Genomic DNA, 24,736 nt, shown 5'->3' with positions numbered 1-24,736 from the left:
ATTTTCAAGCAGTGGAAAGAAACTGGAGAAAGAATTGGACCTATACACATGCATCAGCATGCTCAGAATTAATAGATATACATGGCTGTTCTGGTGCTTATGTTAAAAAACCTTCCCTTGCATTGATAGAAGACTGAATTTACAAGAATGGCCATTTTTACCAATTCGGAACAAGATATTAGATTGTTGTCAGATTTGATGTATATATTACTGTTCTTATATACTATATGCAAAAATTAAAAAAGCTCCAAACTTCTGAGGATCTCTGAATTTATAATATGAGACTATATTTGCAGATTTGAAGACTGTAGCGATTGCAGTCATAGCTATTGTAGTGTGTGTTTGTGTGTGTGTGTGTGTGTGTGTGTGTGTGTACACACACACCATATACTTACACCATATATATAATAGTGAGGACTAATGGCCATCCATCACTGTTTCCAAACCATCATTATTTTGGCTTTCATAGAAATCAGATTTCAACCCATATGATTAACCTGTCAAGATCCAGATTGATCAACAGCTTGTTCAATCTGTCTTTAGCATAAGGAGCCCTTGTGGCACAGTGGTTAGAATGTAGTATTGCAGGCTAACTCTGCCCACAGTCTGGAGTTCAATCCTGAGAAGTCTCAAAGTTGACTCAGCCTTCCATCCTTCTGAGGTCAGTAAAACAAGGACCCATATTGGGGACAATATGCTGACATTGTAACCTGCCCAGAGAGTGCTGTAAAGGAACATGTGAGATATCCACCACAGATCAAATAGCATAAATTAATATGGCCATCTTGCACCAACGAGTGGGTAATTCTGCAGACTTATATATTATATAATATAATTCGTTTACCTCATTCAGCCCTCTTAACCCAAATCACAGTCCACTGAAAAGGTTGTTTTAACAGGGAGTCACATTTAACATGGCAATTTAACTCACATTCCTTTCACTTTAAAACTCCTGTTGTATTTTCAAATAAGTTAATTCATTATGCTTCCAGATAAGAATATCATGCCATTTTTTCCCTACATGATTAAAAATTACCTCCTTTAGCCAGCTAGTAGCCACCTTGGCTTTAAAAGTTTACACCTACCTGAGTTTCTCCAGAGTCCAATAATGGGTTGCTCCATTTTTCTGGTCCTGCACTTCTACTGCCACAATGGTCCTTGGGAAAGGACGTTTCTCCCGGTCTTTGGCAGCATCTGGAGGAAGTAGGTCTGGAGGCAGAGGTGAGTATAGGGTGTCTGTGAGGAGGACGAACTGAAACTGAACCTGGAAGCGAATCATAAATGTTGCTGGTTAGTATTATCACAAAGTCACTCACATATGTTTAAATTCTGTATTTTACAGAAAAGATGGGAATTTAGCAAAAAATTTTGGGGGGCCTTTCCCATTATTGAAGCCCTATCACCTGATATTATTAGATAATGGGGTGGGAAGAATCCATCCCTTGGACCAGATTTGTTTTCCAAACTATTTTGTAACACCCACTTAAGATGAAGGAAGGAAGGAAGGAAGGAAGGAGAAGGGAGGGAGGGAGGGAGGGAGGGAGGGAAGGAAGGAAGGAAGGAAGGAAGGAAGGAAGGAAGGAAGGAAGGAAGGAAGGAAGGAAGGAAGGAAGGAAGGAAGGAAAGGAGGGACATATTTGTTTTTTAAGACAAAAACTGTTTACCTTTTTCTTCAGTTCCACACTGATCGCATTGGCCTCCTTCAAGAAAATGGCATTGCCCCACAGCAGGTCTCGAAGAGATGTAAACTGATACCATTTCCACTTCCTAAAGGCCCAGAGTGCCAACTCAAACTCTCGCTCTGTCCACTGAACTGATGAGATAAACAAAATGAAATACCTCTGTAAGGTCAACTACTTATTTTCAAGTATTGCCTGATCAAGTATGCCTAATTTGCCTGATCTTGCTCATGAGATAATATGAAAAGCATATATACTTCATAGGTCAATTTCACAAGGTGATACATGTGGGGAGCCCTTCTCTTGTAAAAGTATGCAGAATCAGAAGAAAATCTGTCACGAGACACCTCTGCACAAAATGAATAAAAACAGGATATGGCAATGATAGCTAGCTTCCATTTTAAATATAAATTTTCCATCCAATAAAATGGCCATCATGATGACCAAAGTCTGATGAGGATATGGCACAAGAAGTAGAAGATCCAATAAAACAACGCAAATTTTAATTCGTTCTTAATTTATTGGGGTGTTTTAAATCTGTCTTCGGCCAAATTGTTTAATTCGGTTTTATTCTGTTTTTAAATTTTGTATTTATGTGTTTTTATCTTGTGGCTGTTCACCGCCCTGAGTCCTTCGGGAGTAGGGTGGTATATAAATCAAATAAACTAAACTAAACTAAAACCCCAATATATCTAACTATAATCAAAGCTGAAAAGATAGCCAAATGACTTATGTAATTTGAACCCAAAATTTGCTAAGATTATAAGAATGTAATTGTAGGAATGTAAATGATGATTCTTGAGTTACAAAACTACATAAATAAAATTATCCCATTTCAATCCATGATTAAGGTTAACAAATAAATCCAGGGATAACTCAGGGATAATAAAGCATTTACTGCCGCATTTTAGAATTTAGAATAACAGAGTTGGAAGGGACCTTGGAGGTCTTCTAGTCCAACCCCCTGCTTAGGCAGGAAACCCTACACCACTTCAGACAAATGGTTATTCAACATCTTCTTAAAAACTTCCAGTGTTGGAGCATTCACAACTTCTGGAGGCAAATTGTTCCACTGATTAATTGTTCTAACTGTCAGGAAATTTCTCCTTAGTTCTATATTGCTAAACTCCTTGATTAGTTTCCACTCATTGCTTCTTGTCCATTTGTAGTTGAATACAATATTGTAGATTCCTTGGTGCTCTCTGAGCTTGGTTATTTGGTTGCAGACAATTAATCACTCAAGTAGGGTAACATCATTAGTGCTAGTCAATGTGGGGGTTTATTCTCATATACACATACAGTAGTTTCTCTGCCACTATTGGTGGGGGTATGGTTTTTCCCCTTGGTAGTTCTTAATTAGACTGTTTAATGCTTGACTTTTCCTCCTGTGTTATTCCCTGTTTATCTGGCTGTTGGTTGTTGGAGGGAATTTATCCTGGTCTTTTTGTTCCCTTCTTAGCTTTTTGTAGTCAACACTGATGATGTTATCTAGCCAGGTAATGAAAAGTCTGCAGGGAAACAACCCAGCTCAAAGAATACCAAAGACTCCACAGTTCAGTCCTGAGTTACATGTTTTCTCTTCTATTGGATACAATATTGTTTTATGAAAAGCAACCTACAACAGTTTCTTTATTTCTTAGATGCTCACCTTCATCCTCAGGCTCCTCCTCTTCCTCATTAGCTTCAGTGTAGTATCTTGAGTCCATTTGCTTTTGTAAAGCCTCTAATTTACTCTCGTAATCCTAAAATGACAAGAAGAAAACAGCCAAGAGTTTATTGTATTCTGACACTTCCAGTGAGATATGGCACCCCTGAAGAAGCAGGGATGAAATTACGGTGGAAATCAATGGCCAGAGGGTGGAGCCTAGCCAGCAAAATTTCTTTGAGGAAAGGAGAGATCATGAGATCACCCACATGTATTTTGAACACCTGCTCCTCTCAAGTAGACTGCAGGAACGGAGGTTTTTCGCAATCAGCCAGGGAGACAAGCAGCTGGAAATTGATGGATTCCAACTAAACTCATAGTTATAATGTTGCCTACATCGGCATAAAGCTTGGCTGAACCTCATTTCTTAATCGTTTTGGAATTAGTTTTTACTGCTTTTCAAATATTAACAACCTTTGGAATGGCACATTTTATGGCATTTACTGGTCTTTAATGAAAGTAGTTTAAAGCAGGGGTCTCCAACCTTGGCGACTTTAAGCCTGGCGGACTTCAACTCCCAGAATTCTGGAAGTTGAAGTCCGCCAGGCTTAAAGGCGCCAAGGTTGGAGACCCCTGATTTAAAGTACAAGTTTAAGGACTTAGAAAAATCATTTTGGAGCAGATAAATGGCAAAAGGATGATTAGAGTATTGTTTTTAGAAAGTTACAAATGGACTAAGGTTCCAGATAGATTTGAAATTAATTATAAGAATCCCTCCTGTTAAAAATAGCTGTTGTTTTGAAGTCTAGGAAAAAAACAAGTGGGACTTTGAAAACTGTACACTAGAGGTAACCAGGAGGAAGTAAAAATTACAATTAAAGAAGTACACTTAAACTCAACTTGCTATTATAGAACAGAGCAAAATAACATTGGATGCATTGAAGGATATTTTTGAGCAATTAACTCAGAACTTAATTTTAATAATACTGTATCTCATTATATATAGACTGTGTGTAAACTATATTATAGAAGAGGAACAAGCTCTACTGAACTAGAATGAAATTGATTTCAACATGGATTTAAAAATGAAATGCTACAAGAATTTTCTGTAAAAAGAGGATATATTGGATATACAAAGGAAACTGGCTGATGTCTTAATAATTAAAAGGGACAAACAAATAACCAGCCAAAAGAGTGATTTGAATAACTTTCCTAAATTAAATTTACAAAAGAGGCCTGTTAAAGGATTTTGTGAGAAGAAAAAAGGAAAAAGGGAAAAGAAATTAAGTTTTAGGACATTATTTGAAAGGATTAAAGAGTAAATGAAAGTTATATAAAGGTGGATTATTTGGTTAATGTTAAAATAGATACTGTATGTTGCTACCTCTGGTAACCCTTAATTGATTTCTGCTGACTAGAACTAAACAAGATTTTAAATTTTGTGTATAGGTAAGAGATGAGATATGGGGGAAAAAGAGATCATTCTTTTGTAGTTTAAGAGAAAGTGATGTTACTAAAATTGTTACTGTATGTATACTATCTTAGTTTACTAAAATGTATACTATTACTTATACTAAGGAGGTAGTTACTTCTTTACGTTTCCTTTCTTTTTCTTTACCATATTCTTATTTTTTATTTTTTTATTTTTTCTTTCTATTCTTTTTTCTTTTCTACACTTTCTTTTTTCTTTTTATTGTTTATTTCTTTTAGTTTGTATTAGCTTTTATCTTTCTAAATGTAGTATTTAGAATAGAATAGAATAGAATAGAATAGAATAGAATAGAATAGAATAGAATAGAATAGAATAGAATAGAATTTTTATTGGCCAAGTGTGATTGGACACACAAGGAATTTGTCTTGGTGCATATGCTCTCAGTGTACATAAAATAAAAGATGCTCTGTAATGGTGAAATGCTCTCTAAATGTAGCATTTAATAAAATTATTGCCAAAAAAAAAATGTGTTCTCTTATTTACTGCAGTTTGAATGCCTGTAAAACTGGGAAATGAAGCTACTCCCAAATAGTAAATTCTTTAATAATTGGCTTTTCCATTTAATGAACTACACAAATGTATGTTAATCAGGCTCATGAGAACCTGGTGACTTTTTTGTTTGATAAACTTAACTGGTGAAACTAAGTTTATCAGAAATATCATGTTGACATATTCTAGACATTATTCCTCTTGCAAATGAGCTAGAAAGAATAGACAAATAGGTCTACTTCTAGTCCATGCTAGGCTCACATGATTCACCATAAAGTCATTTATTAAATTTCTGCAATTTGAAAAAATGCACAAACATTTGCATGTACATTTCTTTGCATGTGCCATTATGAACACGGTTTTGAACTGTATTTTGAACACAATTGTTATGATGAGACATACATCCTAAAATTCAGGAAACTGCATAATCAAAGGAATCCTTACAAGTCTTTGTTGTTCCAGAAGGTAATTAGCCTCTTCTCTTTCCTTTCGGTATTGATCTTCCAGTTCCTGAAGCCTAAAAATAGGAATGAAAAATTGACAGTACAGGATCAACAATCAGTGACAGCATCCACTTTCCATAGCCCTTTCATTTTTGCCACCCCAAAATGTCATTTGGACACATATATAGGCAATAAATAAATAAAAATAATGGATTTCCTGATGGGCAGAGCCTGTCCGGAAGTCTCAGAAAGATTTCATGCCCATTTCCTTTGGCCCTGCTCCTTGGATGTCTATATGCAAAGTGTTTGACCTACCATTTAACCAGGACCTCTTAATTCTTGTTCATGAGTGGTTTTATACTTTTATTCTTACTCACCTCTGTTCCATTTCCTGCTTCATATCAATGCCTTGTTTCTCTAGCAATTCCCTCTGGGCAAAAGCCCAATCCACTGGTTCAGCAGGAGTTTCTGCACAAGGCGTTCGTTCCCTCTCTTGCCGTGCCTGCTCTGGATGATTAAATCGAAATACATGGCTTTTCCCCATGATGATGCGATTTCCTATAGAAAGGGGGAGGGGACATGTTTAACAGGGATGTACATGGGGTTATATTTCAAAATCTATCCAATCCAATACTAAGATGATACAATAACTCTGTTGCAGACCTCTATCTCACATCTCACATTGCATATAAGATGCAAGTTATGCAACTTGACATGGAGTCAAACACCAGTATATTTAGGATAACACAATTTTTCCTTCAAATAATCATTCTTAGGAATCTGTCATGGTCTGGCAAGTGGTCAATCTGTTGCAAGGCATCTGTTAAAGCACTTGGTCTTTATGCTAAGGATCTACTGCTTAATGTGTTCTCCTAGAAAGTGAAACTACCTGATCTTAAGATGCTGGGTTCTGTTACTTTCTTTCCATTGACATAAGTATCTGCACCCTCACAAGGTTCCAGAGTCACAATAGCTGTAAAAAATACAAATGGAATTTAGAAAGTCAAAACTATTGAAGATGTTTTATGAAATATGTACATAGTTATCCTCCCATGTCCAGTTAATAGCAATCTCCAACTCTAAAAAATATGAGGAAGTGAAGGATAGTTATAGCAACTTAACCCTGTTGTTATATGTCACATAAATAAACTACAAAATCTGGAAGTTGATACTCCTCACAATTATCACACGCAGATACCCTTCAAATTCAAAAAGTAATATTGAGTATTACTAAATATCTATAGTACCTACCTCCCTAGGCTGTGCATAAAACTGCTTCTGAATTTTTGAAAATTGGTTTCTTCCCTTAGTGTATTTCCAAATATTTTATTCAAAAGTTATTGTGAGTTATTCATTCTTTGGTTTGTTTTAAACACTCTGCTAAAATATTTAGATTACCATGACACGTAAGTCCTATAATTGTACTTAGTAAGTTATGGTTATAACAGCACTAACTGTCTATATGGTGATCATGGGTTGCTCATGCCCACCCTACTAGGAACAGGGAAGAACATCGCCAATGTTGAGTTTTTCCATATAAATATACCTTCACTGCCAGATTTAGTGTCACTTCGGAATATGCAGTGTTCTTCTTTGATGAAGTGGCCACTAAGTACAATGTCCTGTCTCCTCTCACCATCTTCTCGACCAACCCTGTTGAAGATAAATTTCAATTATTCAGGGACTAGTGATCCAAAACTGTAAGGCATTATCCATAGTTCATTCATTGAAAAAGGTCTGTTATGCACTCCTAACAAGCAAGTAGTAAAGTTCAGGGAACATTACTGTAAATAATTGTATAATATACTCGTTCTTATTTTACTTGATCAGTTTGCTTGTAGCCAAATTAAAAGCTATGATTATGACATGGGAACTTTGTTACCTGGTGATTCCATCTTTAATGTAATAGAGAAGGCACTCAGACATCAGGGGGTCTTCATTTAGGTTGACCAGATGTGGTGTCTACAAAAACAATGGAGAAGAGCAAACGGTTATAACCCTGCATCTCTGGCCATGGAGAGATGTAACCATATTTTCCTATCACATCCACTTCATTGAGAACAACCTGGTTCATAGTACCAATCCTTTGGCTTGTTATAAAAATAAACCATCCCCTAACTTGTCATGTCAAGCTGCATACTTTATTAAAAACAAAATATACAACAGATATTGAAAGAACAATCTAGAGACACTAGTATGATTCCAATCCTGATCAAACACACCAAGCGCAATAGGAAGCATTCAACCTCCTTCTTCCCACAGTCACACCTGCTTCCCTGAAAACCTCCCACCATATTTTTTCTTCCTTTTTAAAGATCCATATAAAGATCCATATAAAAATCTCAAGAATTATATGTTTAGGATTAGATTTAACTCTGCCTCTCAGCATGATCCCCTATGAATAGGATTTCACACAGTTACTTTTTTTTTAAAAGGACAGAAATTATATCACAGAGCTTGCCCCTCAACTGCTTAGAGTAGTTGACAGCAAGAAGGATAATCAAAATTTCTATTGGCTCAAGGGCTGCACAAGTTTTGGCTGGCATGCTAAATGTCACACTCCAAAAATGGGTGCAGCTACTTTATTTTTCCTTATTTTAATACTTCATTTTATATTTTTGAGGAATATCAGAGTTTAGCAGTTGGCATATTTCAAAATGGTTATGATCAATATCTAGAAAAAAAAAGTATCCAACCTTTTTAGGAGAAAATACCCCCAAGGTACCACCATCTTCTCTCATAGCCACTCCCATTTCTGCCAGCAAAGCTTCTCTGAAAAAGGAAGGAAGGAAGGAAGGAAGGAAGGAAGGAAGGAAGGAAGGAAGGAAGGAAGGAAGGAAGGAAGGAAGGATGAATTTTTGAAAATTTGGCTAAAACAAGATAGCATAGTAAGAGATGATTTAGAAATAAGAGCCAGCAGAATCAAGTAAGGCAGTTTCTGAATTTTTGAAATGTCAAGCCCGAAAGGTATGCTATCCACTGGTATTGTTAGACTTCAATAACTCTCTCCAAGTGTTGACATGCTTTTAATTCATATAAAAACTAATGTTTAAAGGGAATCTGAGACTTTCTACTCACCACAGCTAATTTACAGATTGAAACATCATTCATGCGACTGTCTAACTCAAATTTTAACAGGAAAGTATTATGTTATAGTGCCATCACATTGGATATTTTCTTGTCACAGTTATAAAGGATGATGTGGATACCCTTCCTGAAATAATAGGGTATTCCAATCAGCCCCACAAAAACTCTTTTGTTTTATAAAATAATGCTTCATGTAGCACTTTCAGCCAGCAGCTATAAAAGTAACAGTTAGCTATTAAAAGAAAAAGATATTATGACAAAATGTTGAGCCTTGTGGCATTAACAATGTTCTAGACTAGACTAGCTGCCTTATTCCTACCTCTCCATACGAATTGCTTCTGTTCTACGCAGTTTTTCTTCCCATGTTTCATTCAGCTCTGCAATTATCTTTTCCGTCTCCTGCAGAGTTCAAGTTAAATATGAGTGTCATGACTGTCATCTGATTGAACCAAAAATATTTTGCCTAAAATACATTAGGTTACTGTTACTCTACAAAGGCTTCAGCAATCTGATATTCTCCAGATGTCTTAGAACAGATTTCTACCAGGATGAGAATTCTAATTTATCTACATCTTAATATCAGTAGGCTGGGGAACAATATTATTATGGTTGTTGCAATATTTTCAGGATCAGACTCAATAAAGATAATAGAAGTTAAGGATTTAAATATAACTCTCTTTAATCATAATAGGCATTCTATATTCGCTGAATATTCAAGATAGAAGCAAGGAAAATGGGGAGGATGGCTCCTTATATATACAAGGGGTGGAGCCAGGAATGGGAGTGGTAAATTATGAATACATTAAAGTCCAAAGAATAAGTTAACCCCTGATGTTCCATATATACATTATTTACACATTAGAGAATAAGGCATTTACATCTGACAAATCCCCCTCTAAATGCCGGTTCGTTATACAACACCAGTTACATTCAGATTCAGGACAATATAATACATATAATTTAGAAGTTAAATATTTGTGTTGTTTAGAAGGTAAGGGTTTTGTTAATATATCAGCTAATTGTTCAGAAGTATCACAATGTATTGCTTTGATGAATCCGTCTTGAGATAGTTGTCTCACGTGCTTAAATTTTATATCAATATGCCTGGACCTTTGTCCAATTGCATCGGATCTAGATATTTCAATGGCCGCTTTATTGTCTTCATGCATAATAAATGGTAAAGTAGGTTTCTTCCAAACATCTGTGATCAAATCATTGAACCATACAAGGTTATTTGCAGCTTTAGACAAGCAAACATATTCCGCTTCTGTGGTAGAAGTGGCTACCAGTTCTTGTTTACCAGTATACCAGTAAACTGGACAATCGTTCAATAGAAAAACATAACCAGAGGTACTCTTTCTGCATGATGTATCACCAGCCCAATCTGCATCAGCATAACAAGTAATTTTTGGCTCTTTGTCATTATTTGGTTCCAATATTAAACAAAAATCTAATGTACTTTTCAGATATCTTAAAATTCTTTTGACAGCTTCCCAATGATAAAAGGTTGGTTTGCTAACATATCTTGACAATAAATTGAGAGGTAATGCAATATCTGGCCTAGTCCAATTAGATATATAAAGGAGTGAACCTATAACTGATCTGTAAAATGTGTTGTCTTTAAACTCAGGGGAAGATTCATCAGTGTTTCTAAGAAAATCAGTTTGCATAGGTGTGTCACATGTTTTGGCATTATTTAAGTTACATTTGTTTAGGAGTTCAATAATTTTATCTTTCTGAGTAAGTTTGAATCCCCTTTTAGTTTTGTTAATTTGTACACCAAGGTATTTATTCACTCTACCTAGTGATTTCAATGAGAAATGTTCGTTTAACTTATTTACAAAGATTTCCCTGCTCTCTTTATGCTTTCCAATATATAAAATATCGTCCACATAAATTAATACAAATTCAATATGATCATTACTCTTTTTTACAAAGAAACAGTTATCAGCAGTGGTGGCGTTGAAATTCATGGTCTTAAGTACTTTTACCAAACAATCGTACCATCTTTTGCCAGATTGCTTCAATCCGTACAAACTCTTATTTAATAACCAAATTTCGTTCTTATTAGTGTATTGACTGTGTGGTGCTCTTACATATATTTCCTTATCTAATTTTGCGTGTAAGTATGCAGTCTGTATGTCATATTGAAACACGTCCAGATTGAGTGCAGATGCTACTACAAGAGCTGTTTTGACACTCTCTGTTCTCACTGTTGGTGAATAAGTGTCAGTATAGTCTTCTGGATATTTTTGTGCATAACCTTGTGCAACTAGTCTGGCCTTGTATAAGGTATTACCTCCTTCCAAATTCTTAATTTTATAAATCCACCTGGTACCTATAATTGTTTTATCCTTAGGTGCGATCGCAGGTGTAAATACATTTAATTCTTGTAAACTTTCCATCTCTTTTTCCATAGCTAGTTCCCATTTTTCTCTTTCTTCACGGGGAAGTTTCAATACTTCCTCATATGTATTAGGTGTTATTTGTTCTCCATCCATATGCATTATGTAATCTTTGTATTTATTTGGTATTTGGTTTCTATTGTTTCTAATATTTCTTTCAGGTTTGCTATGGTTGTCATGCAAATATCTGGCTTCCTTTTTTGTTAATGTGTCTGTCTTTATTTTATGCTGACTATTTGTCCAAGTTTTGGTTTTATTCTTACTTTTGTTAATATTTTGATTTTCTGTTGTTCCTTCCTCGCAAGATATATTATCTTTGCTTTTATTAGGAAATATTTCATTAAGGTGCAATTTAGACCAATTGGCCTGCTCATGGAACACAGCTGTTCTGGATACTATAAATTTGTTATTATTATCAATGAATCTGTACCCTTTGGTTCCAGTTTCGTATCCCATGAATCTTAATCTCCTGGATACGTTTTCTCCCTTTCTTCTCAATTGTTTAGGTATGTGTACGTCTGCAGTAACTCCAAATATGTGCATGTGTGCTAATTTGGGTTTTCTATTGTACATCACCTCATATGGTGTCTTATTCACAATACTGGACCATGTTCTATTTTGAGTGTAATTTGAATAATGTAAGGCTTCTGACCAAAATTGTTTGCCTAAACCAGCATCCTCTAATGTGCATCTAATCATGGTTTGTAGTGTGGAATTCTTTCTCTCTGCAATCCCATTTTGAAATGCAGAAAATGGATTGGACGTGAAATGTAGCATCCCTCTATCCTTTAACCATTGGGAGAATTCTTTAGACATGAATTCACATCCCCTATCTGTCATAATTTGTTTTATTCTGATATTATGCTGTGTTTCTATGCGTTTGTAGAATTCCTTAAATTTCTGAAAGGTTTCATCCTTGTGCTTTAATGTGTAAACAAAACCATAGCGACTGTAATCATCCACTATTGTTAGGAAGTAACGTTTTCTATAGGTAATTGATGGAGTTAATGGACCAACTAAGTCCATATGTACCAAATCAAAAATATTGTTAGTTGATCTGTTAGATTTTTTTGGTCTGGGACTGGTTTTTAGTTTGGTGGATTTACATACTGAGCATTCCAAATAATTTTCACAATTTTTTATTTTGACACCTTCTGCGTGTTCAGTCATTTTTTGTACTACGGGAAAGCTTGCATGTCCTAACTTCCTATGTAAGATGTGAGCACACTCATCATGAATTGGTTTACCTATTTTTGGTTTCTTCTCATTGTGTGTATTTTTGTTATCATGAGTTATTTTACATTCATCATTGTCACTGTTACTGACATTTTCATCATCTGCTTCAATACAATCTTCCATATTTGAATCAATGTTATGTAACCATCTTTCTTTGGTTATCAGATAGGGTAGACCCCCTTTTATCATCACAGTACCTACATTTGTTTTGTTCTTTTCTATAGTTGCTTTCCCCTTTGAGAAAACTATATTGATGTCAGATTCTCTGCTTAGTTTTATAGCACTCAGTATGTTGTGAGGTATTTCTGGGATTAATAATACCCCCTCTATTTTCCCTAAACCAGGCAAGGTCACATTTCCTCTGCCTAATACTTGAACCTTTTCTTGATTAGCTACCTTTATCACAAACTTATCTTCTGTAAATGAAGTTAATATACTTTTGTTGTTAGTGGTGTGATTTGTTGCACCAGAATCAATAAGCCAATTATTGTTCTCATCTTGTTGTGTTCTGGTGCTGTCTTGTTTATTTAGCCCATTTAGTGACCCAGATTTTCTCTCTTTTGAATTTTCTCTACCCCCTCTACTTTCTCTGTAATTTGGTGGACTTCTATATTTGTGTCTATCTGTGGAAGATTGTCTGTAATTGTATTTGCTCCTATATTCTGGCCTATGTCTCTCCCTTGGGACTTTGGGACAGTCTCTTCTACTGTGTTCCCTGGATCCACAATTGTGGCATCTAAAGGCCTCATTATATTTATCTTGAAAGACTACTTTCCTAAAAGATTTGTGTTCTGTTTGGTTACTGGAACGATTTTTTCTTGAATTGTCTTCTGCTATCAATTTGTTAGATAGACTTTCTATTGATAAATATCCCAAATTAATGGTATCTAAGTGTGACATAAAGCTATCCCATGATGGATCAAGTGAATTGATAATAACACTTTTCATTGTTTGATCTGAAATCACTTCCCCCCTCAATTGCAGCTCAGCTCTTATTTTGTTTAGATTTATCAAATGCTCACTTATAGAAACCCCTGGTTTCACTCTAGAAGAAAAGAAATCCTTAGACATTCTTGTGGTTGTGGCTACGCTATCGCTGTGAAATAGATTAAACATGCATTGAATTATTTCTGATACAGTTAGGTTTGGTTTGATGCTATGATACATTGCAGGAGACACGCTAGAAATTATTATGAAAAATGCTCTATGATGTAAACAATCTATTTTTAAAGTCCAAGGTCTTCTTGGAGGACTAGTTATAAAGAATAGTAAATTTTCTTTCATGAAAATAACCTGAAGCTGTTGGTACCACTCTTGTAAATTAATGCCATCAATTCTAAGTTTTGGGAAGTCACTGGGTAAGTTCCCCACATTATTTTGTCCATTACTTACAACCTGAGGCAGTCCGTGGTCTCTCAAGTGCAGGAAATTACAGAACGGCATTGGGATGCTTGTAACGAGTCTGTGCGGTTCTCTGTCCAGTTCAAGTCTTTCGGGGCCGTCTACGTAGTTTTGCACATGCGCGTTGCTCATTTCTTCTTTGGCGCCGTTGTGGAAGGTTCTCTCCATTTCAGCTCTCTCGATCCGCTCCTCTTCAGATGAGTCGGTCTCTGGCTCGGTTTTTGGGGCTTTGGTGATGGCGACGGTTCTTCTCTTTCTCTTGTGTGCGCTGGCACTCGATTCTGTCTGCGGTGTAGGACGGAATCGGCATGGCTCTCTGGGCTCGGGTGTCGTCGTTTTCGAAGTCAGGATGGGAGCGTGCAGATCTTGAGTTGTCGGTTTGATTTCTTGCTTCTTCGTTGATGTCTTGGAGATTTTCAATCTTGGCCCAAAAGCAGCAAAAAGCGTTTTCATTGCTGACTTTACTTGAGACTTTGTTAAATCGTCTTCACTTTCTGATTTTGGTTCATCTGAAGAGTTTGAGACTTCTTTTTCACTTTCTTCGTCTGATAGCGTTTTTCGCGCCAGAAATTTTGAACTGAGCGTTTTGATTGGCTCTGCTTCACTCTCTTTTGAAGTTCGTTGAAACCAAGATGGCTGCCGTTCAAAATTTCGCGCGAGGTCACATCTTTTCTTTTTTACAACTATTTTCTCAGTAGTCATTTCACTCACAGTTTTTTGATCTTTGGGTTTTTCTTTAATGACGTTTTTCTCTCTCGCTGCTCCGCTGTTCCTCAGCATCTCCTGGAGGTCCGCGATGAGGCTTTCATCATTCTTTTGGCTTTTTAGTATCTTTAATATCTCTGACCTGAGTTCGTTATTTTCTATCTCAATTTTTTCCTGGTCGTTGTTTTCACTCATCAGTTCTTCTTCTTCAGTGGTGTATTCTTCGGATTCTCTCGAAATCGCATTAGTGGATTCGTTGATCATCTCTTGATCAGTTTCTATTTCTTTGCTGTAGGCCCTGGTGTTGGGCCTATCTTTCTTGGACATTTTTAATTACTTATTGAGTCAATTAACCATCCTCTGCTACCAGCTTGTTGCAATATTTTCAGGATCAGACTCAATAAAGATAATAGAAGTTAAGGATTTAAATATAACTCTCTTTAATCATAATAGGCATTCTATATTCGCTGAATATTCAAGATAGAAGCAAGGAAAATGGGGAGGATGGCTCCTTATATATACAAGGGGTGGAGCCAGGAATGGGAGTGGTAAATTATGAATACATTAAAGTCCAAAGAATAAGTTAACCCCTGATGTTCCATATATACATTATTTACACATTAGAGAATAAGGCATTTACATCTGACAATGGTGTTGCACTTTTATAGTATACAAATTCTAAACAAAGCTATGCTTTTGGAAGACACAAGTCAATCAAATAAACTAAGACTATTTAAATTGTATGTATGCATGTATTCAATTTATGAGCTACCCATCTTCAAACCAACTCTGGATGGCAAACAATATATAACCATTAAAACACAACACAAATAAAACAAGAGGGGGGATCTGGGCATCAGCCCCAAATAATACACAACCATATTGGACCCATCCCTCATAACCTAGGACCTGGGAATACAATCAGGTCTTCAACACTTTACAGCATATCAATACATAAACAACTAGCTTCAAAGACTAGCAACAAGACTGTATTGCTGTAAATCCTGTCAATAAAGTTAGATCTAGGAGGTTATGATTGTGCAAATATTATTTTGTGATTGTAAATACATTATACTATATATTGATTTTTAATACTTTTGTGTAATTTTAACTGCTGCTTAATTTTTATGTTGACTACATTTTTTATTGTGGTTCGATTATCAGGAGAGTGGATTATATATAATTCTTTGTTTGCTTAGTTTTCCCTTATAATTTCAGAAAATAGTATATTGGAATAAAATAATTCTTTATCAGTTTCTTGCTGAAAATGGGGAAAAAATGAAATGCTTATTTCTGGATTTGATGATTGAAAAAAGATTGAATGAGGAGCTAATAGGATTATTATAATGTTAGGGAGGGGAGAAGGATAATGAGTTTTTTTGTAATTGCTGTAAAGAAGAATGGAAGTTGTTTCTTTTTTCTCCTTTCTTTAACTGTACCCTTATCTGCACTTTTTAATTTTAAAAAGAATAAGATAATTCAAATTATTATAATTGGAATAAATGTCATGTTGGAACCTAATAATACTTGTTTCCGCTCTTCATTCTACCTCATTCTCTCCATATCATTACAGTACAAATAGGTCTTCTTCATAATAGCTCTTACCTTGAGTCTTTCAATGGCTTCTTCACTACCCGGAGCAAACATGATGCGCTCATGTAGACTATTGACTGAGGCAGCTCGACTGGACAAAGCGGAGAGTGAGGAGGATGGGCTCATTCCTACCAAGGCATTGGTCACTGTGGAGAGATTGTCATTCCGTTGACTCATATCTGCCACTCTACGATTATCATTATTGTTCTCAAAGTCGGACATGTCTATGGGATTCAAGGGGGGAGAAAGAAAAGGGAAAGAAACAAGACAAGAAGAAGGAAGGAAAGGATAGAGAAAAGAATTGCAGTTGGGAAATAGCAACATGATGCAATGAGGAGAAAGATAGAAATTCAACATAGAGATATGCAGACAGTAATGTAGCTGGAAGGGACAGGGCTGAAACTTCACATTAGCTGGAGCGTTCACACTATGCCCTGTGCAAACCTCTCTTAAAACTGGTACAGCAGACTTTGCTGATTCCTGTGCTTTGGGGAAAATAGGCAGCATTTTTAAAAAAAGAGAGAAACTCTCAGCTATTATTCCAGAGCCATCTTGTCTAATAATATGCTAGGCAGGAAGAATTGGTGACCACATCCACTAAGGCCATGCATGAGGTACCAAAATTCCATACCACATGAATTATTTATTTGTAGTCATTCATTCCAGTGCCATTTGAAAAATGGAAGATTTTTTTACATTTTTGAGGCATTGAGTTGAAAGGTGAACTTAAAAATAAAGGGGAGGAAAAAAGGAAATGGGCAAATAGGAGTGAACTTCCATTCAGAATATGATGTTGATGATATCCCAGCTCAGTATAATGGTTATGACATCAGGCTAGAAACTGGGAGACCCTGAGTTCCAGGCCCACTTTAGTCACAAAGCCAGCTGGGTTATCTTGAACCAGTCACTTTCTCTCAACCCTAGAAAAGAGGTGACAGCGAATAACTTCTTGGGGTTCAAAACCTTGCCAAGAAAACTGCAGGGGCATATTCATACAGTTTCTGAGAATTGGGTACAATTGAACAGAAGAAAAAAGAAATCCCGACATTTATGGTCTATTTGCATAAAGATGCTAGGAAAGGTCTTGAACTAGACCAATTCAGAAATGATGCTGAAATAAGTAGAAGTACCAATCTAATACAGGGATATTAAGGGAAAAAAATGCTATGTTTATCATACAAGATGCACGCTCCTATAGAAGCTTAATAGAGTTTCTCCTCTAACTCATCTCTAGAATGTCCTTCCCTCTGCAGGTTTAACTGAATAACAATATAATTTCAGCATCCAATTAACATTTAGTCATTTAAAATATTTTTATACCACTATTCGTTAAAAGCCATCTTGACAAATAGATAAATAAATAATGACTACAGTATTTTGGTCAACATTCTCAGAGAAAAAAAGAAAAGTAAGAGGTTGCCTAACAGAATATTCCTTTTTTGAATGGTTCCAAAAATGCTTTTATTGGGCAATTGTTTATCTCAAACGTGAAATTTCATACAGATTTCAAACAATATTGTTTTCCCTCTATTTCTTTAATCTTTTTTTTTAATATCTTACGTCTCTTCAGGATTTTAAAATCAATGCACAATATTTTGTTGACTGATAGTACAGTGAACTACTTATTTAGAAGGATCCTCTGATTTGTGCAAATCAGATTAAAAAGGGTGAATTTGTAATGTTTGAAAACTGTAAGATGATGCCCAAAATTGATATTCTGTTTCCTTATTTGCACTTCTTAAACTGGATAGATGAGGGAAACAGTGATATGCACTTTATTTATAGTATCAGAATAGGCGTCACATATTTGAATATGTGATGAAAAAGTTGAGTTTTACAATGCAGAAAACTCATTTTATCAATAAAAAGTAAAGTTTCCCTTAGATTATGCAGCTCCTAGTGACATTAGTGATAAGGAAGTACTCTTATTTTTTTCTCCAGAAATTGTTTTGACTTTCCACTCTAGCCAAAGCCTATAATCCCCAGATAGTCCTGCATCCAAATCTTCACTAAACCCTGGTTAGCTTTCAAATCAGCTAAGGTTAAGTAGGTGCTGCTGCCACCTGTTAAGTGTGTGTGTGTTTGTGTGTGTGTGTGTGCACATGGGAATGGACAAGAGTATGTACAAAGGCGTAAGTGTATGTAGATAGACATATGATAGATAGATGATATAGATAGAGAGAGAGAAGATAGATAGATGATATACTCTCTTAGACTTTTCTGACAACTCTTTTTATTCAACTAGATATTGCAATTCCAAACCATCTTGGCACATGGACAGGCAAGACTGAAGAATAAAATAGATATCAAATTATTGGGAATGGACATGGGAAAACTGTAGATCTCTGACCAGGACTAATGGGTTAAAATAACAGAGACCCAGACAAGTTATAAGCATCTGCAGTCAAAGTTTAAAATTTCAATTGCATACATCGTATATCTAATTTATATTGATGTTATTCAGCAGATTAAAATGAGAGGGGGCAGATCCTATGTGGTTCCACAGGGAAGATAGGCCTGGATGTGGGCAACTGGAAAGTTCTGTTTGCCAATTTGATCAGAGCGTAGGCTGAACTGCTCAAAATAGAGGCAGAGGCTCCAGGCCTTCTAACATGCCAGCAAAAGCCAGATTGCTTTATCAAATGCAGTCAGCAACTGAACTACTCCCACAGCATTCCTAGTAGGTACAACTGCTAGTAGAAGGGCCAAACAGGTAATACTTAAGCCAATAGTGGCTAAAACAGATATTTTAGTGCTTTGGGGCCGGGTGTTTCTTTTCCTCTAGCAGAACAAATTCATTTGATCCAGCTCCAGCAGAAGCAGCAGCAGAGATAGCAGCAGCACAAGCAGCAGGACGCATAGTTACAGCAGAGAAAAGAATCTCAAGAGCAAACTCAAACAAAAATGTTTCTGGAGTCAAGGAGATGGAGTAAAGTTTATAGGATCACCAGATAAAAAACAACCCAGCTAAAGTGGAATGCTGCAGTGCCTTAATTCAAACACAATATGGCCTGGAATGTATTTGGATATTAAATTGATTTTTTTCTATGTACGGTCCAGAAAAAAAAAATTCTCTAAAGCATGTTCCGGAAAGATCTGTGGGTGTCCTTGGACATTCTGAAGGATAGAAATGCCATTTTTGCGGAAGATGAATTTAGTATTCTAATATGAACACTAAAACTCAACAAACCAGTATCTTGCCACAGCTCTGTGCACTTAACAGCAGCAGTTTCCATTGATTGTTTGTATTTAGTAATATGGTTGGATTTCTGTAAATGCCCACCTCTGCTCTTTGAAGAAGATATATATATATATAAACCATCTCAACACCTGCCCTAAAATGAAAAGGTTTTTCCAACATTTGCTATTGAATTCATTTCTCATGCTGTACTTCTGTTCCTTTGCTTTGACTGAGTTTGTCAAAAGCATTGAAGCACACAAAATACGAGCCATGGGAAATACACACATTTAGGTCCTCCTGGAACAGGATTAGCTAAGAGAGATAGGAGAAGGGAGTGGGAAGACAAAGAAAACAAGAGTAGGTTTATCTTGTAGGAATAAAGAAACAGCACCTGAGGACCTTTCCACAAATCCAGAAACCTTGAGGCTTACTCCTTAGGTTTTACATAACTAGCTCACTCTTTTTTTTATGTAGTGCAGCCTCCTTACAAAAAGGCAGCCTTTCCCTGATTTTATTTTACTTGGGGAAATATGTGATCCCATACTCTAAAGAGTTACCACATAAAGTGCAAGCAAAAGAATGTGGATACAATAATTGGTGAAAGAGGTAACAAGTTCATGAGAAGGGGAAGAAACAACTACACTCATTTCCATGGCTAACATGGCTATTATCCCATGAAGAGTCATGCCATTCATTTAGCTACCGTACTTTTCATGACAGTTAATTTAGTTGGGATAATCATATCTTCTTAGCCATAAAAAGGTTGTGCTTAAGAGTCATAGGCAAAAATAAATCAATCCCACAGCAAAATTTTGAACTCTTGGTATAACAGAGCAACAAGATATTCAAGCTGCTTATTGCCCCGATAAGGAATTGACTGGAAAGGCCATGAGATGCATATCCTTCATTATCAAACAATTCCTTCCTTATTTACAGCTAAGGAAGTGCACACTGCTGTAGGCTGTAAAAAGAGAAACAATTTTCTGATTAGGATGTTGGGGGATTTAAATAAATCCTATCATCGATTGCTAAATATTTTAAATAACTTTATATCACTATGGATGGATAATCATAATTGCTCAGAAGTAGAGGTGTAGAGGGATAATGAAGATTATGATTGAAAGAGTCTGTGGTTGTAGACCACTGAACAGTTGGCAAAGCTTTCAAAATATGTTAGGATAACAAACTGCTAGAATTAGTATTCAGCATGTCCTTTAGAATTGGGGTACATTAGCTTTATGAACCTTAACACAGGCACTATAATGTGTGAAATTGTTATTGTCACTTCATGGTTATCTAGTGGGCTTTGAGACTATGAACTGAAAGCAGGAACCATGTGGAGGTTGGATCTGCAACTAGAAGTAAACTGAGAAAGACAAGATGTAGACACACAGGTCAGCCTTAGCCCAATCCAAAGCACTGATACTCAACATACTATCTATGATATCTCCCAGGCCTTGGGAATACAACAGGTCTCTGAGGCGAGCCACTTCATCTTTAAGTTCTCTGATCAGCTTGTTGTTGGGATCCTCATTAATGACAGCATTGCATCTGATTTGCTTAGCACGATCTGCATATCTGTGGGGAAAATACACATTCTAAACAAAGTAAAGTCTGCTGAAAATGCCATATAGAATGTGAAATATATAAGAGAATTTTAAGATTATCTCTTTTACCCAGGCATAGAAAACTAAGCTATTTCTCCTAAAATGCAGGAAATATTCTTGATCAATCAAGTAAGTAAACACATCCCATACATCTCAGTCAAAACCGGCCCATGGTTAGAGGGTATTTCTTTCTTTCACCTATCTCTTCCATTCCCCAGTTAAAATCTGGATCATAGAACACTAAGGACTTTAACCCTAGCCTTTCAAGCTGCCAATATTTGCATTTCTAAGCCTGAAAATACAAAACTCTTCTAGAGAGAGACTCTTCAGGCATTGGTTAGGAAAGCATATTGAGTCTCTCTTTTTCCTCAATCTTTCAACTCAATCAGAACCTCAGTCCAACTTGAGAGAGAAATCTATCCCCATGATGCAACTTTTATCCCTATGCATTGCCAAGCAAAAGATAGCGCAATGAAGCTGTTCTGGGCCCTAGGTGTAGAATATATATTTTCAACATGAATAAGGGATAAAATATCTATGAAAGCATAAGGGATAAAATATCTATGAAAGCACATTTTATCTCCAAGAAAAATTCAAGAAGAAACAAGGATAATGCAATTAATTCAATGCTATTTCACAAAACTTAGTCTAGTTCATAATTAAAAGAATGAGAAACCTTTTATAAAGATTCTACCTTAAGGTACTGAGAGTCTCATCGTAATTAATATCAGCAGGGCTGAGAGCAGCAACCATAGCAGTCCGGGAATTACCACCTGCCCAGAGAACACACAACACAATGACTGATAAAATTAAATATCCACTTTCTGAGCTGCATTAATCTTCTTTCTCTTCCTATGCACTGTCTGCTCATTCATCCAGCTCTCCCAAATTAAGAAGACTCTTAACATTCATCCCATCTTTATGTGAAGAATATTGGCAAGTAATTTTAGGAATTGAAAATGTTACTATTAGATTTCAGACAACCCAACTATCTTCCTTACTCATAGAAACAGGAGCTGAATAAAGAAAACCATAAAAGAAGATTTCACAACTCACAAGCAGAAGACTTGAGAGTTTCATTATTTAGACCTTGGTTAAGAAATAAGATAGAATATAGGCGACATCTTGAGGGAAAAAAAACCTACCTAGATTTTCTCGGAGCAGCCAAGTAAGTACTGAGTCTCGATATGGAATAAAGTCTGACTTTTTTTTCTTCTTATTCTACAAGAAAGAGAGAATACAACATTGAACTGATACTTCTAATGTCTGTGTGAATCACAGTTCTTTAACCCTAATACAAAGGAAGAAAAAGCAATAATCTCCTTTTAAAAATAAAATTAATTTCCTTCTCTAAATTCAACTATGTACATAACCAAAAAAGTTTCTTTTCTAGAGAAAGAATGTGCATTCTGTAAGTGACTATCATCTTATAACAATCATGAAACATTTAAGATTTTCAGAGCTTAGGAAGGCTTGCATTCTATTCAGCATGATTCTCATAGGAACAAAACTAATACAACTTACATAAGGTAGTTCATACTGTGCCTACGACTTATACATTGCTCTTAAAACCCTTCAAAATAAATTTAGCCAGTATAGAATTGTTATCACATAGCTACCAGTCACCACAGAAATGAATGATACTCAGTTTTCTGTTTGGCAAAACTTGCACATTTCCCCCATGATCTACTACCAAAAGTCACAGAAGAAACCAAAATAAACTCCTCAAAAATTATCTTGTAATTATTTCTAACTTTGCATTAATACTAATTTCTTACCGGTAATAATGTTCTCTCTTGCTTTCATTGATAAATCCAACCGGATCTCAAGCTTTATAGTGTCTGAGCAAGTGTTCTATTCCTTCTTCCATAATCAGAGGTTTATTAATCCGTCTCCAACTTTTATTAAGCCTTTCAAATTGAGCTGTGCTTACACTCTCTTCCTCAACATGTATCTGCTTATAATCTCCGCTATTCTATAATGTCAAGATTTTAATCTTAAAAATATTGGAGGGGCACCAGGCTGGGGAAAGTCACTTTGGGTGGGAAGTTATCTAATGGTCAGATCATTATGCAGTAGAATTTAAAATACAAAATAATAGCCGCAGTGTCTAAAATGTGAGATGGATGGTCTTATGTTTCTTCTGCATTGAGTCTCTGCACAATATCTACTGTTCTGATGTGTTTCATTCCTCAAAGGCAATGAAGCCAAAATGGAAGATTTTAAAAAATCCTTTTTCAATTATATTTTTCCTAACCCTGACCATTACTCTATTAGGAATATTATGGTTGAGCTTGTTGAAACACATTTTTAATATTAGGAAGAAATACAACAGATTAAAGTTGCATTATATTCCAGATGATGCTAAGAATAAATAAGAGAACAGCAAAGTCTATTCCATCCTTGATCATCTACATTCACGGTATGTACTATTTCAGAACTATTGCCAGCAGCAATTCTCCATTTACAAAAACAACTCCACTCACTAAAATATCTGTGTTTGTCTTCTGCACCCTTAGACTACAGAAACTCTGTCCCTTAGAACCTGGACTGGATGACAATCTATATTTGGACTCTTGGATTTCTAAATGATGATCTGATTATGGTTTTTCTTTTCTCATTTACATTCTGACCACTTGGAACCTTTGCAGGCGACCTTTCTAGGGATTGGAATTGCATTACCCAAAGCCTTGCAATTAAACTCCCTGGAATGTACAGTAAGTGTTACTGGCTTGCAACAGGACAATGAGGTTATCATCACTGAGTACATTGATGATACCCAACTTTACATCACTATCCCAGAGAGGGCTACAAATCCTAAGCAAATATCTGGATGGGTAGATTTAATCCTAGTAGGAGACAATTATAATTTGTCCAGGAGCACTCTCATTCTGATATGTTCCACAAGCACTCTGATTCTGTGGTTGGTTATAGCCCGTTTGGACCAGGATATTTTGCAACAAAGGCTCACATCCATTACAGTTGTCCAAATTATTGTAATATGTTCTACATGAGAACACAAAAAACAATTGGGAAACTATCTGCAAGGTGATGTGGTTCTATAAGAGTCCTTCTCTGTTACTATATACAAACTTTAAAAAAAAATCATAGCACTTCAAGTGAAATGTTTGGACATGGATAATTTTCAGACAAAACAGCTTTACTCAGGCCTATCATTACTTTCCCAGCACAGATATTTACCTTATTTGGTCCTGAATCCTGAAAACAAAGCAGATACCAATTAAAATTTCATGATTTTATGTTACCAAAGCAGGATTTAATAAATTGGATCTGAAAACTAAACTGTGACCCTGTATCAATTATGTATCTCCTCCCAATGAAAAACATTGAACATAATCCAAAAACAGTGTTCATTTTATCATTTTAGAGTAATAGAGCAAAAGCAGACATGACTGAATCAAGAGACCAGAATCCATATCTTCACTCAGCCCCTGATTTTCTACATATCCTTTTATCTGACATTGCTGTGATGCCACAATATCTTCCCTGCTCATTTGCAGAATAGAGAAAATACAAAGATGATTCAGAGACAGAAGATATGCTGGATGTTTCTCACAGAATAGTTGTTGGGTGTTCTCATCAGCCACCTTTTTGTGTTATTTGCATGAAGGGCTCCTGTCTAATTAAAAGGGATTTGCTCTCCATCCTGATTTTGGTGCATTTAATTAAGCCTAAGGAAATAATTATCTGGATGTGTGAAAGCCCAACAGCTGATCAACTGAAGAGATCTCTACAAATATATCAGGTTCTCC

The 24,736-nt window shown here is 35.9% G+C and overlaps 1 protein-coding gene across 17 annotated transcripts in view; it reads right to left on the bottom strand.

The window, feature by feature from the left end:
- Positions 1-24,736, bottom strand: part of KIF1A (kinesin family member 1A) — an 85,897-nt gene that overhangs the window by 37,907 nt on the left and 23,254 nt on the right. For 7 of the 17 annotated variants that reach the window (XM_070945647.1, XM_070945648.1, XM_070945650.1 and 4 more), the window contains exons 9-23: positions 24,165-24,182; positions 22,109-22,184; positions 21,658-21,736; positions 20,792-20,934; positions 16,188-16,321; positions 9,155-9,234; positions 8,445-8,520; positions 7,631-7,710; positions 7,295-7,401; positions 6,638-6,721; positions 6,126-6,306; positions 5,750-5,822; positions 3,328-3,421; positions 1,665-1,813; positions 1,086-1,264 (exon numbers count right to left, since the gene is read on the bottom strand). In XM_070945647.1, the coding sequence (XP_070801748.1) occupies positions 1,086-1,264; positions 1,665-1,813; positions 3,328-3,421; positions 5,750-5,822; positions 6,126-6,306; positions 6,638-6,721; positions 7,295-7,401; positions 7,631-7,710; positions 8,445-8,520; positions 9,155-9,234; positions 16,188-16,321; positions 20,792-20,934; positions 21,658-21,736; positions 22,109-22,184; positions 24,165-24,182 (1,553 nt within the window). Of the gene's footprint in view, positions 1-1,085; positions 1,265-1,664; positions 1,814-3,327; positions 3,422-5,749; positions 5,823-6,125; positions 6,307-6,637; positions 6,722-7,294; positions 7,402-7,630; positions 7,711-8,444; positions 8,521-9,154; positions 9,235-16,187; positions 16,400-19,641; positions 19,669-20,791; positions 20,935-21,657; positions 21,737-22,108; positions 22,185-24,164; positions 24,183-24,736 lie in introns of all 17 variants that reach the window. The other 10 variants (XM_070945646.1, XM_070945651.1, XM_070945652.1 and 7 more) reach the window with 3 other exon arrangements.

This window comes from Pituophis catenifer, unplaced genomic scaffold, assembly GCF_029215685.1.
Source record: "Pituophis catenifer annectens isolate HBS135680 unplaced genomic scaffold, rPitCat1.0.hap2 SCAF_6, whole genome shotgun sequence".
NCBI classification, from domain to species: Eukaryota; Metazoa; Chordata; class Lepidosauria; order Squamata; family Colubridae; genus Pituophis; species Pituophis catenifer.
This window is presented reverse-complemented; position numbering and strand designations above follow the sequence as displayed.